The sequence below is a fragment of the Gopherus flavomarginatus genome, chromosome 3 (genome assembly GCF_025201925.1).
Source record: "Gopherus flavomarginatus isolate rGopFla2 chromosome 3, rGopFla2.mat.asm, whole genome shotgun sequence".
In the NCBI taxonomy this organism is placed as follows: domain Eukaryota; kingdom Metazoa; phylum Chordata; order Testudines; family Testudinidae; genus Gopherus; species Gopherus flavomarginatus.
The window spans coordinates 225,529,465-225,541,997 of NC_066619.1; the positions used below are offsets into that span (position 1 = coordinate 225,529,465).

The 12,533-nt window shown below is 36.9% G+C and overlaps 2 protein-coding genes across 9 annotated transcripts in view; one reads left to right on the forward strand and one right to left on the reverse strand.

Moving 5' to 3' along the window:
* Positions 1–12,533, forward strand: part of LOC127048294 (uncharacterized) — a 991,921-nt gene that overhangs the window by 636,600 nt on the left and 342,788 nt on the right. The window lies entirely within an intron of this gene.
* FAT1 (FAT atypical cadherin 1) overlaps positions 1–12,533 on the reverse strand; it is a 176,229-nt gene that overhangs the window by 19,669 nt on the left and 144,027 nt on the right. For all 8 annotated transcript variants that reach the window (XR_007773554.1, XM_050947217.1, XM_050947218.1 and 5 more), the window contains 8 exons: positions 11,834–12,030; positions 10,489–10,642; positions 8,523–8,756; positions 6,298–6,687; positions 4,630–4,844; positions 4,060–4,197; positions 3,525–3,668; positions 316–513 (listed from right to left, as the gene is read on the reverse strand). Coding sequence is in view for 7 of the 8 variants with exons in the window: in XM_050947217.1 (XP_050803174.1) it covers positions 316–513; positions 3,525–3,668; positions 4,060–4,197; positions 4,630–4,844; positions 6,298–6,687; positions 8,523–8,756; positions 10,489–10,642; positions 11,834–12,030 (1,670 nt within the window). In the remaining variant the exon portion in view is untranslated. The remainder of the gene's footprint in view (positions 1–315; positions 514–3,524; positions 3,669–4,059; positions 4,198–4,629; positions 4,845–6,297; positions 6,688–8,522; positions 8,757–10,488; positions 10,643–11,833; positions 12,031–12,533) is intronic.

The following is a 12,533-nucleotide window of genomic DNA, read 5'->3' on the forward strand; positions in this document are numbered from 1 at the left end:
GGGACAGAACTCTGAAAAACAGACGCAAAATGAAGGAGCGGACAAACACCATAGGACAAATATTCACCCTATTTACTCTTCACTTATGCCTTAATCCTGCAATGAAATCCACAAAGGAAGTCCTCACACCTGCTTAGAGTCCTGCTGAGGTCAATGGGGTTTGCCTGTGGCGATCTCATTGCAAAAACCACTACTTGGGATATACAGGTCATGTCACACAAATGCAAATGGCCATCCTCCAACCATAGGGAAAAAGTGAACTGGGTAATTAAACTGGTTAAAAACACAAACCGGTTAGAGATAAGCCTTTCATACCTTAATATGGAGAAAATAATGATCCTTCACTTTGCGTTTCAGTGCAACAGATGTGGTAAGCACTCCCTGGTGGTTTATCTCAAAAGCGTTCTCTTCATTTCCACTCAGAATGGTGAAGGTGAAAGGTGGACCATTATGGGAAGAATCCTTGTCTGTCACTGTGAGCTGGAGCACACTAAATCCAACAGGCTTATTTTCCTATAAACGTATAGGAACATTGCATCAGATAGTTTCATTATAACAATGTAATCAGTGAGATACTCTGATTGGTTTTCCTTTCCACAACAGAAAAAAGTCAATCGGTATCACAGTATCGGCACATAACAGTTGTTTTTTCTACTTCCTGGAAAATTTTCCAGTTCTCTTGGCTTATTGTGTTAAAAAATGTCATGGCCTTGAAACTCCATTTTTTTGACCTTTGGTCTTAATAAGCATGGTACCTCTGGATTAATTATTAACTCACCAAACATTCAAATCTAGCTAATTCTACCTATTAAGGAAAATCACAGTCCCTGCACACAAGATGAGCACATGGACTGCTTTTCTCCTGCAAAATAACCATAAAGTAGGAAGAAGGGAGATGAGTCTCTGCATCACAACCTGGCCCAGAGCTCCTAGTGAGGCAGTGGGTAAATGCCACAATTTAGCCCCCATCAAATAGCTCTCAAGTTGAGTTTTTTACACTTATATAATATCTAACTATTTGCATCACTGGGATTTATATATACTTGAAAACCAACTAATCAGATTTGTCAACTACTGTACTCTAAAAATCTCCATTTCCTTCTGGAACAAAGATTTCACATCATTTCCAGCAAAATATTTAAATGTGACAGTTGTGCTGCACAAAGCTCTTTTCACTTGAATATGTTGGAAGAATGATGTGGTATTGCAATGCAGGATATCGGTAAAATGCCATCCATTAAAAAAAATACCCACTCTCCCAACATGCACCCCCTCCATTTATCAACTTTTGAGCCCTTTTGCTATTGTTCTTTGATAAGGATCTGGGACAGAGATGACTTGAAGTAGGTGAAATTCTCTGAGGTCAACAGTTTAGTGGTCTGAGCTTTGCTGCTGATACTCTTCATGCCAGCAGTCCAAAAAACAGACCAGGGCCCTATTTTTAAATGTGGATGCCTAAAGTTGGACAACTAAGTGGCCTGATTTTCAGAACTACTGAGCACTTATGGCTCCCACCTCATTTGAATCCACTGGAGTTCCTTTCCTTGTTACATGTGGATGGACTGGAGGGGAGTTCACCATTCTCCCTGAGGTACTCTGACTGATTAGATGGGAGTGATATGGACCTCACGTAATACAGAATTCTTTCCTCCTCTCCTCAAGCTAGAGTGAGTTGTTGGGGAAGAGGAAACTCCAAAGATGTACTTCAGCTGGCACAGATAAGAGAGATGATGGGAATCGGTGACCAGGTTTCCTTTCTTGGCTCTATGGATATTCACTGAGTGATCTTGGGTATGTAGGTTAGGGAAAAAAAGTGGCCATAAAAAACTGCTCATATTTTGGGGTTGAAGATGGGCTGTACATCACTCCACAGATCTGGGTTTTTTAAGATATGTATGTGCTTAACTCCCACTGGTTTCAGTTGGAATTAGGCACCTAAATACCTTTTAAAATCTGGCCCACTGGTCGAAAAGCACAATCCTTTGAGAGCACAAGGGTACATGCACCCAGCAGCATCTATTACTTCCTTGAACAGTGTGCCTCAGTCCCACACTCTAAGAGTTAGAGTCGAGGCAGGTGCATTCACAGCCCTTTCTGACCACTTTGGGGAGTATAGCACAGCTCCTCAAGTTCATGTGCATTAGGAGTGCCTTCATTTCCTCTATACAATGGAAATAATAATTTTACCTACTTTCATAAAGCATTTTAAGAGCCTTGAATAAAGGTGCTATGTTAGGATGACTCACTGGATGAGTTATGACTCCCTCATTCTGGTCCATGTTGACCCGTGCCAGCAAGAGAAAGCATCTGAGGAGCTGCTCTAATTTACATCACTAGCATAACGTCTTTAATGCAACTATCCCAAGTCCCTCTTACTTCCTTCAACATGGTTCCCATGTTAGAGGAAGGGGAACAGCTGGTGCAGGAACTGCCTCCGCCAGCAGGAAGTTCCCTGTATCTGAGTGAATTACTTGCCAGTCATTTGAGAATATGATCCATTATTACCACCTTATAATGGAAAACTAAAGCTTGTGTGTTGTTATAGATGAATTATACTTCTGGGATAGCACTCAGTTATTGGTTCTGTCATAGACACATTTTTGTGAATATGGAGAACGCTGATCACCTATTTTTATTTTCATATGCAAGGACAAAGGCATAAACCACAAGAGCCAAACAGACAAGTTAGCTATGATCAGTCATCAATCTGAGTGAAATATGGTTCAGGGTTTCCCTAAGTCAGGAATACTCGGTTATTTAATCTTTTTTCCAGTGTCATTATGTCGTGCCCAGTTCAGATTTGCGTCATGCCCCGGCATACACCCGAAGGGCAAAATCAATACAAAAAAGTTTCTTATATCAGAGAGTTAGTTTAATATCATATTATTTTGTTATATTTTATTCTGAGTATTCCTGCTCTCTCTATTTTCTTGTTTCAATACTTAAATCCTCAAAACATCAGTTCACATCTACCATCTGTACCATGTGAGATGTGAATGACATCTCCTTTACAGCTGCTCAGCATTATCTCTTAATCAGCCGAAGAGTGCTATGGAGCAACATAAATTAAATAATGGTCTATGTGCAGGAGTACAGAACACTTGCTTTACAATAACAAAGCAGCTAAAATATAGTTTTCTAAGCATAATCTCTATTTATTAGCAACAGAATAGGTCAATTGTAATGTATGCATTTTTGAGCCTTACTGTATATGTATGTTGAATGTTGTACAGTGTAACACAAAATAAAAATAGAATAATGCACATGTTAAAAGTGACACACATCGTATGAATGAAGTATTTCTCTGCAACTTTTGTAACAAGGCGGCACAATATGGTCCTGATTTTACAACACTTATTTACACTAAGCACTTACTCAGGTAAACAGTCCAATTTATATTACTTCAGCCTTAAATAATAATAATAAAAAAAATTCTGTTGCAAAAATTTTCAACTCACAGATTAATATCCAAACCTGAATTTAGTTTGATTGTCATAACATCTATAGTGTTGTGTTTAGCTTACCTGGATGATAACACTATAGTTCCCCTTTGAGAATAGTGGTGGATTGTCATTTACATCTGATACATCAATATTTACAGTAGTTGTGTTGACTCTGGATGGATTTCCATTATCTGAAGCTTGAACTGTCAAGGTGTATCCTGAAATCTTTTTTAAAAGAAAAATTCCACACATTCATTAAAGAAAGAAAGAAGTGACAAACTGAAGAATTTTTATTAATTGAGAAAAATATTTGAACCCACATAATACACTGGTACTTCAGACCAACAACAAAGCTCTAATATATATCATGTACTACAATTAATAAAAGACTCTCTTACAATCTGAATAAAACAAACCAAACTAATGCCATAAACAGATGGTGTCACATTTTTAAAGTGTCCTCACTGAAAAAACTACATTTACCTTAATTTTAAAACACCTGAAGTCATCAGAATTTACATAAATATCACCCCAGAAAATGGCGGTGTAAGTTACCTGTATTTTAATCTAACCATGTGAAGAATAATAATAATAAAAAGGCATAAAACTTACTTACCTCTTCTCTGTCTAGAAGTTTAGTCACTTTTATTTCACCTTTGGTAGGGTCAATTGTAAAAGGACTCCCCTGATTGCCATCTATAATTGAGTAGTGAATGTGACTGTTTGAAGGTCCGTCAGCATCATCTGCCATAACCTAGAGGACATCATATTTTCATTTAAAACTGATCTAGGTAGACACTGGTGCTCTTTCAATAAATTCATTCTAATGGAAGGCACTGCTGTTTCAGGTCTAGCATATTACAGAGTTATCAAGGCAAAAACTCCAATAGCTGGAATACACCAAAGTCAGGTAAACTAATTTCTCTGGAATCTCTCTGCAAATGAAATCATAATTTATATAAATGGACTACAACTAGTACAAAATACTCTGCACTTTCCCTATATGTTTTATATTCCCAGTTCTGAAAGATTTCTTAAAAAGTTAACAATTTACTACATAGCAGATCGGTTTCCATTCGAGGCCACTTTCAAATTAATATTTATTTCTCTGAGAGAGAAACCATGATTGGCTCAACTGAGAAAAATACAGAAAAAAATAAAACCAAAACCACATAATAATACGTACCATAATGACGAATTGTTCAAGCATGGCATCCTCACTGATTACTGCTGTGTACGTGTCTTGGCTGAACACTGGAGTGTTATCATTGATATCAGTTACATTGATATTCACTGTTACAACATCACTTAATGAAGGTGTGCCTCCATCTGTGGCTTCCACTGTCAAGTAATACTCATGTGAACTTTCATAATCTAGGCTTTCAATAATAAAAATGGCTCCTACAAAGAAAAATCACATATTTTCATACTTTGATATTACTGTACTACTACATACTATTGCTTTTCAATTTGTTTTAATTAATTTCCAAATAGCTCAATGTCCTGATTAATCCCTGTGTTATGACAGTGTAAAATGGGAGATGCACAGCAATGAAATCAAACCTTAAACATTCAGAAGCGGCTGCAACGAAAAACTGTCTCAGATCCAACTAGTTTTTTCTGACTCTTACTTTCCTTTGTTCTTTTATTGCTAAGGATATCTAGGAAAACATATCCTGTTTTCATTTTCCATCAAAATAAATAAAATAAATGAAATAACCTTTGATTTCACTTAAACAGAAACCAGATTTGATGTCAAAAATAGAAGAATATTATGTCAAGCACGTAGAAAGCAGCGGGAGCAGAAGAACTGCCCAGGCTATATACAGGTTTTGTACCAGTAGAAGGATTTTGGTTACGGGTGTGATTCTTTTTTAAACCAAAATGGTTAAAGTGGTACCACACCGTTATACAAGACGCAGTTATACTTATATGAAAGTATCTGATTCCAGTATCGTTAGTTTCCCTTCCCATATGACAATAAGTTATACTGGTATAAGCACTTTTATACCAGCATAACTACATGTGCGGAGTGGGGATGGAGTTGTACCATTTAACAACAACCAAAGTAGTACAACTTTTGTGTGCAAATAAGGCCTTAAGAGAAAGAAACTCTTTTTCTTGAAAACACGCTTTGCAAAAAAGCTACAGAATCTACAGGAATTATGATGTAAGGAGAATTGAGGTATAAGTTACTCTTTACTAAAATAGTAGAAATGGACAAAATTTTCAAAAGCACTTAAGTGACTTAGCTCCGCAGTCCCACTGACTTTCAGTCCTAAAATCCTTCATCTTTAGGCTGGATACATTGATGGGTAACATAGTTCTATCCTTCCCTAATGCCATACAAACTTTTCCATAATTACCATCTTTGAGGACCAATGATCAATTTTCCTTGTCGCTTTAATCTCAGGTCTCTCTTTGACAAAACCTCTTTTAAATTATACATAATGGCTTTTGTGAACAGACTGTTATCTGTAATTATAGGTGTTGTTTTTTGTTTGTGTGTTTGTTTTTTATTTTTAGCATGGTGGGTAGGAAACTTCTACTCTACTTTGTAAACTAAGTAAAGGTATCCTAAATAGCAGCTACCAAAAGCATTACATATAGATAATTTTTCATATTCTATTACACTTCTTTCCAAGACTACTTTTAAACAAATGAACGTCTTAGCAGACACTAACAAAACACATCAGTTTAAAGTATCACTGACTTTACAGGACATATGTTTTAAGTCTATCTGCTTGGCTAATCAATTGCCTGATGTGTAATAACACACTACTTGGTGAAAATGATACAGCTAAATATACATTAACACATATGTTTCTGTTAATTCACCCTTATGTTCTGTTACCTGTTGCTGACTCAATACTGAATTTTCCATGTTCGTTTCCACTGACTATTGAATAGGTGATCTCAGCGTTGGCTTCAATGTCCCTGCTAGCAGCATAAATCTGAAGAACTTCTGTTCCAATTAAAGTGTCCTCTGATACAGTGGCACTGTACTCTCTATATTCAAACACCGGTGGATTGTCATTTATATCCAAAACAGAAACCACAAGACTACCAATAGAGGACAGCCTTCTAGGTAAACCTTGATCTAAAGCTTTTAAAGTCAGAGTGTACACGGCCTGCAACTCCCGATCCAAAGGCTTCTCCAGCCGAACAATTCCAGAGAATTCATCAATTGAGAACTGTCCATCAGCAGAGTTCACTAGCGAGTAGCGAATTTTACGGTTCATCCCTGCATTTAAAAACAGAAGAACTTTTAATGGAACATGAAATGATAGCGAAAATACATTGCTATACTGATTAATCTAGATAACAATACAAATGAAAAAAGTGTAAACACTGACATCCACATTAAAGCAAATTTAAATAACTGTACAGGCTACTGTCAAGAGTAGAAGCTACTGATATGGTATAAACTATACCATAAGCTTCGTGACTTCTACTACAGGAAGAGTAAAGTAGCTATCTGTTTTATTCACAGTCTCTGTTAATATGAAAATATTGGTTAGTTGTATAAATTTAATTATAACTTCAAAATGATAATTTCTACTTGAGAGGGTTAAATCCTTTAAAAAATATTACATTACACACACACACACACACATATATATTTATAAAGGACCAAGCTGCATCAAATAACTAGGCTTTAATCCAGTAAGTTTATTTAAGAATCAAGTACACAAGATGAACAGGAACACCTTCTCTGGCAAGAGTTCTGTATTAAAACAACAACATAGCATTCTGTGCCATTCAGTTTGCTTATGAGCCCCGGAGACTGGCAAAGTATAAAACTGGCTCTCTGCCGCTACCTTCTATTATGCAATTTAACGTTATCATAATACACAATGTTTTTCTGAGCACTAAAGCAATACCAAACATTACAACTTGACCATCAAGACTTGACAGTTTTGTGACAGTGTTGTGCCCTCAAACACAGACATCATACGCTTCTGTAATTCTCCTGTTGAGTTTATAAGCACAAAGCATGACTCTAAGTTTGTTTTAATGTCACATTCAGGCCATATTCACATAACCCTTTATAGCTAAACAATGATGAACAACAAACTACTTATCTCAATACCACTGCATATCAGATAACAGTACAATTAATGGAGCTATACTGTATGATATTGTCATGGTCTATTGGACTGAGGGTCATGTTTTAAAAATGTGACTTCTATTAGCAGATACTCCCTCGAGCACACAGAGCCTGAAAATAAGGACTAAGACAACAGACTTACAACATGGTAAAATTAGTGTATGTGAGAGGAGACTTGGCCCACACTTTTCACTCCCCTCCATATTTTGCACACAATTAGTTACAAATAGAGCTAGCTGGGAATTTTTTGATGACACAGTTTGTCAGAAAATACAGATTCATCGAAACCTGAAGTTTCTCAGGACTAGGGTGGAAATTCTCAGCAAAACCAGAGAGAGGGAGAAACCCACCCTAGAACAGCCAACAGACTGGTGCTTAGGGTACTCACCTGAATGTTGGAGACTAGGGTGATCAGATGTCCCTATTTTAGAGTACAGTCCTGATAGTTGGACCTTTTTCTTATATAGGCACCTATTACCCCCCATACCCTGTCCTGATTTTTCACACTTGCTATCTGGTCACCCTATTAGATACCCAGATTCAAAGCTCTTCTGAATCAGTCATAACAAGTACTTAAACGAGGGTCTCCCACTTGTCAGATGAGTACCTTAACTACTAGGCTACTGGCTATTCTGCAGTGGGTGGGCCTCCCTCTTCCTCCCACCCCCCACAAAAAAATCCAGAAGATTTTGGTTTCATCCCGATGTGTAATGGGAAAAATGTTTGAAGTTTCAAAATTTTTTGCGGTGTGAAAGCTATATCCTGCCCAGCACTAGATACAGGGACAAGTACATACTTTCAAAGCCACTAAGATGAAAATTGTATCAAATTTACTAGACCTAAACATATCATTTAGCGGCCTGATCCTGAGAAGTACTGAGTGCCTGCAAGCCTCACTGAAAGACACATCTAAGTCTCCACTAGCTAACGATTATTATAATTAGTAAATATAGTTAAGTAATATGTACCTGCATCTGCATCTGTAGCTTGCACTCTTGTCAATAATGTTTTAGGCTCAGTGTTTTCAAACACTGTAATGTAGTAAGGATCAGCTGTAAACTCTGGGGCATTATCATTCACATCTTCTAGAGAGAGAATCACATTAGCCTTGCAGAATCTTCCTCCTCCATCTATGGCCTTGACTAAAAGATTATAAACTGCTTGCTGCTCACGATTAAGTGGTGCTAATGTTTTCAGTTCACCTATAAACAAAAAAACAGATGTAAAATAATTCTAGGGACTCAGGTAAGTCAGTTTAAGTATCCCATAATTATTTTTACCATGATGTTTTTATAAAATATTTCTTCTTTTTTACTCACGAAAGCTAAATAACCATTTTCCTTTTGATGATAATTTTGTCAATGGCTGAGACAACAGCTGTACCACACTAATGAGCAAAACATGTCAATGGCTGTCTTTTCAGCTTATAAACATTAAACACTGAAACCTTTTACTTTCTAAAAAATCCCTCTGAAATTGCAATTGACCAAATGTGCAGCACGCATAACACAGAACATATACATCTATGCATACACATACACGATAGTGCATGGTGCATTATTTGAAAACAAACTTTATAAATAAAAGAAATGTTTGAATCCTTGCTTTAATGAAATGCAAAGTTAGAAGAAAATGTATGACATATTATCCATGCAGTGAGGAAAGGAAGAGATGGTCGTGACAGTTACAAATGGTTTGGGGTGAGGAAAGGCGGCAGCTTCATTATGTAGTAAAAACAAAAAAAGAGATTTTTGCCAGGGATTTGGTAGGGAAGACCTCCTCTTTGCCCAAACACCTAGGAAATCCACAAGCTTCTCTCTCAGGCCATTAAGTTGCAATCCTTGCACGGGAAACCTACCCTTGGCTCCCTCCTTATGGCTCCACCATTTACTTTGCTTTATTTTTGTCAGCCTTTGCTTCTGCACCCTGCATTGCAATGGTCTGGAGACTGGAATGCTTAGGACCTCAAAGTGGTCCAGCTTGACCTAACTCTTACTTAAGTAGCTCTGAGTGGCATGAAAACCAACCAATAAGAATGTGATGGAGTGCAGACCACTCTCTTAATGCTTCCAAGCAAGTCTGGGGTGGTTCTGGTTCACTCATCCTATTTAATTCCCTGTCACTAGCTGCAAAGCTTTGAGAACACTGGACTTCCCTTTTGCACTATTCTCTATGCGTACAGCAAGATTTAGATCCAGCCAGATGGTTGGCCACCAGAATCTGACTGAAATGAAACTTGCTATTTTTCAGGTCAAAAGCTATGGCTAATAACCAATACATTAAATATGAAAAAGAACAATATTTAAAGTATCCTTTTATTCTGAACTTCTTTGGCATAGAAGTCTGATAGCAATTAAAGAAGCCTGACTTTCAGCTTCAAGGTGTTTTATATTTTTAAAGAATGTAAGAATGACCATACTGTGTCAGACTAATAGTCCAGTTAGCCCAGTATTCTGGTCTCCCAACATTGGCAAGTACCAGATGCTTCAGAGGAAATGAACAGAACAGGGAAATTATCAAGTGATCCATCCCCCATTGTTCAGTCCCATTTTCTGGAAGCCAGAGGTTTAGAGACATCCAAGGGATAGGGTTGTGCTCCAACCGTCTTGATGGACCTATCATACATTAACGTATCTAATTTGTTTTTAAACTCATTTATACCCTCAGCCTTCACAAAATCTCCTGGCTAGGAGTTCCACAAGTTAATTATGTGTTCATTTCTTTATTTCTTCTCCACATACTGAATGTTTATGGTTTTCCTCTAAAACAATTTAACATTAAATTAACATTTTAAAAAATAAAAAACATTTGTTTTTGTGCATACAGATTGATTTAAGTATCAACATTTACATATGTTTTATTTAGTTATAAATATTTTTTTAAAAAGGCAGTGTCTGCAGTTTTATATGCAATATTATATATTATGAATTTTACCTGTGTCTGGACTGAGCTTGAATTTTTCTGCTCCAGTGCCATGCAGCGTATAAGTAATTTCTGCATTGGAACGAATATCTGCATCTGTAGCAGATACCTGCATGATCAGTTTGCCAGGAGGGGCATCCTCTGGAACAGTATCAGTGTATAAAGCCTAAAAGGTTTTAAAGCAACATTGAAAGATTAAAATGTATTAGAGAAGCAACGCTTAATGGAGGAGGGAAAAAGAGGACAAGGACAGATGAAATTATCTGCTTGACGTTAGAGGATTCTGGAACATGTGAAGTGAACCAGAGGTTGAAACATCTGAAAATGATAAAGATGTGATTTTCTAATTAATTGCCTCACCATTAATGAATTATTCAGTGAAGTAATTATTTATTACTGACATTCATAAACTCGAGGCTTCTGAGTGCCAAGGCACAGCCAAGAGCTCCAAACACCTGAACATCTGATTAATTGTTTTCTGGTATCCAAACCCCTTGTGTTGTGAATTTCATTCAACTTCCTATCTTGAGCTACTGATAGGTCATATTACCCAGGTCTGGTCTGACCTACAAAGAACTGATTCACCCCTTTTATAAAATAGCATAAGACTTATAGGTCTCCAGTTAGAAACAAAAACACAACACAAACAGGCTTTAAAGACATAGGTGAGATCTCATCGGTGAGATGGCAGAAGTACATTTTTTTTTTAAATCAGGGAATCAAAAGTGGCAAAGGACAGCTTTGTCAGCAGGCTTGGGGACAGATATGGATTACAGAATTCTAGGACTTCGATAGTGCAATTTCCCTGGCTGTACAACCCTTCCACTCCTATCAAGGATAGCTCTGGCATCACTGAGCACAGCACTCTTTTAACTTCACCTCTATTAGAATGTGTACAGCAGTATCATTCTGCCAAGTGCAGGTACCTGGACTTCTCTGGAGCCACACTGCCTATGGAAATCAGTTAGTATGCACTGCCATGGCAGCAGCATAAAGCATGCTCTCTCCTTGCTTTATCTTTACAATGCTTACATTAACATGGGAAATTAAGAACTAAAATTCAATTCATAGCCTTCCAATCCTCTGCATAGTGGCACAGTTAAATATGAGTAGGTCGCTGGGTCAGCCCTATGAGTTTTTAAATTATAGTGAAATTTACTCAAGAGACTACCCTTATTCGGCAACTTCTTGTCCCAATAGCCCAAAATACATTTCTTCTCCACATTTATTAGAAAGTCACTTCCATAAAGCAATCAATTTTTGTCAGTCTCTTGAGTGGGCACCTAAGATAAAGAGGATTTTACAATGAAAGTGTACATACACTGAAAATGGCTGCTCATGTAAAATTCAAGCCTACCTTTTCACAAACAGGACTGTTGTCATTAGCATCTAGGACTTTAACCTCAACCACAGCTTTTGTTGCAAAGGTCCCATCAGTAGCTGTAATGTTTAGAAGGTAATTGTCCTTTTCTTCCCTGTCCAGAGGTTTTCTGACATAGACTTTCCATTCATTCTGCACATTTTCTATTGCAAACTGCCCAAAGGGATCACCTCCTAAACAGTCAAAAATATGTCATTCAAGCAAAAAGAGATAATTCTACTATTTAGGAGAAAAGGAAAATCCAAAAAAACCCAACAATCACAGCTCATGGCTCTCTCTCTCTCTCTCTAAAATATCTTGATATTTCGGGGGTGGGTGGGGGGGTGTAAAAGTAGCATTTTAACTCAGGTCTTATATAAATACACATAAAAATAATTTAAGTGCATTAAGTATTTGCTATTAATGTTGCCATGGTGATTAATGCAGCATTACAGAGGACGACATATTTAAACAGTTACACTAAACAGAAAAACATTTTTAAAAATCTACTGAAGATTAATTTAAACTATGTTCCATCTATTATCTTATGGATTTTTTTTTTTGCTTTTTTTCATTGCACTATTTATTTCAGTCTAACTATCTCCTCCTGTAGATATAAATATCACAAAGACAAAATGAATTCTAATTAAACCATTTTTAAACAAGGTAAGTAAAAGAAAAATGATGCATCCTGATG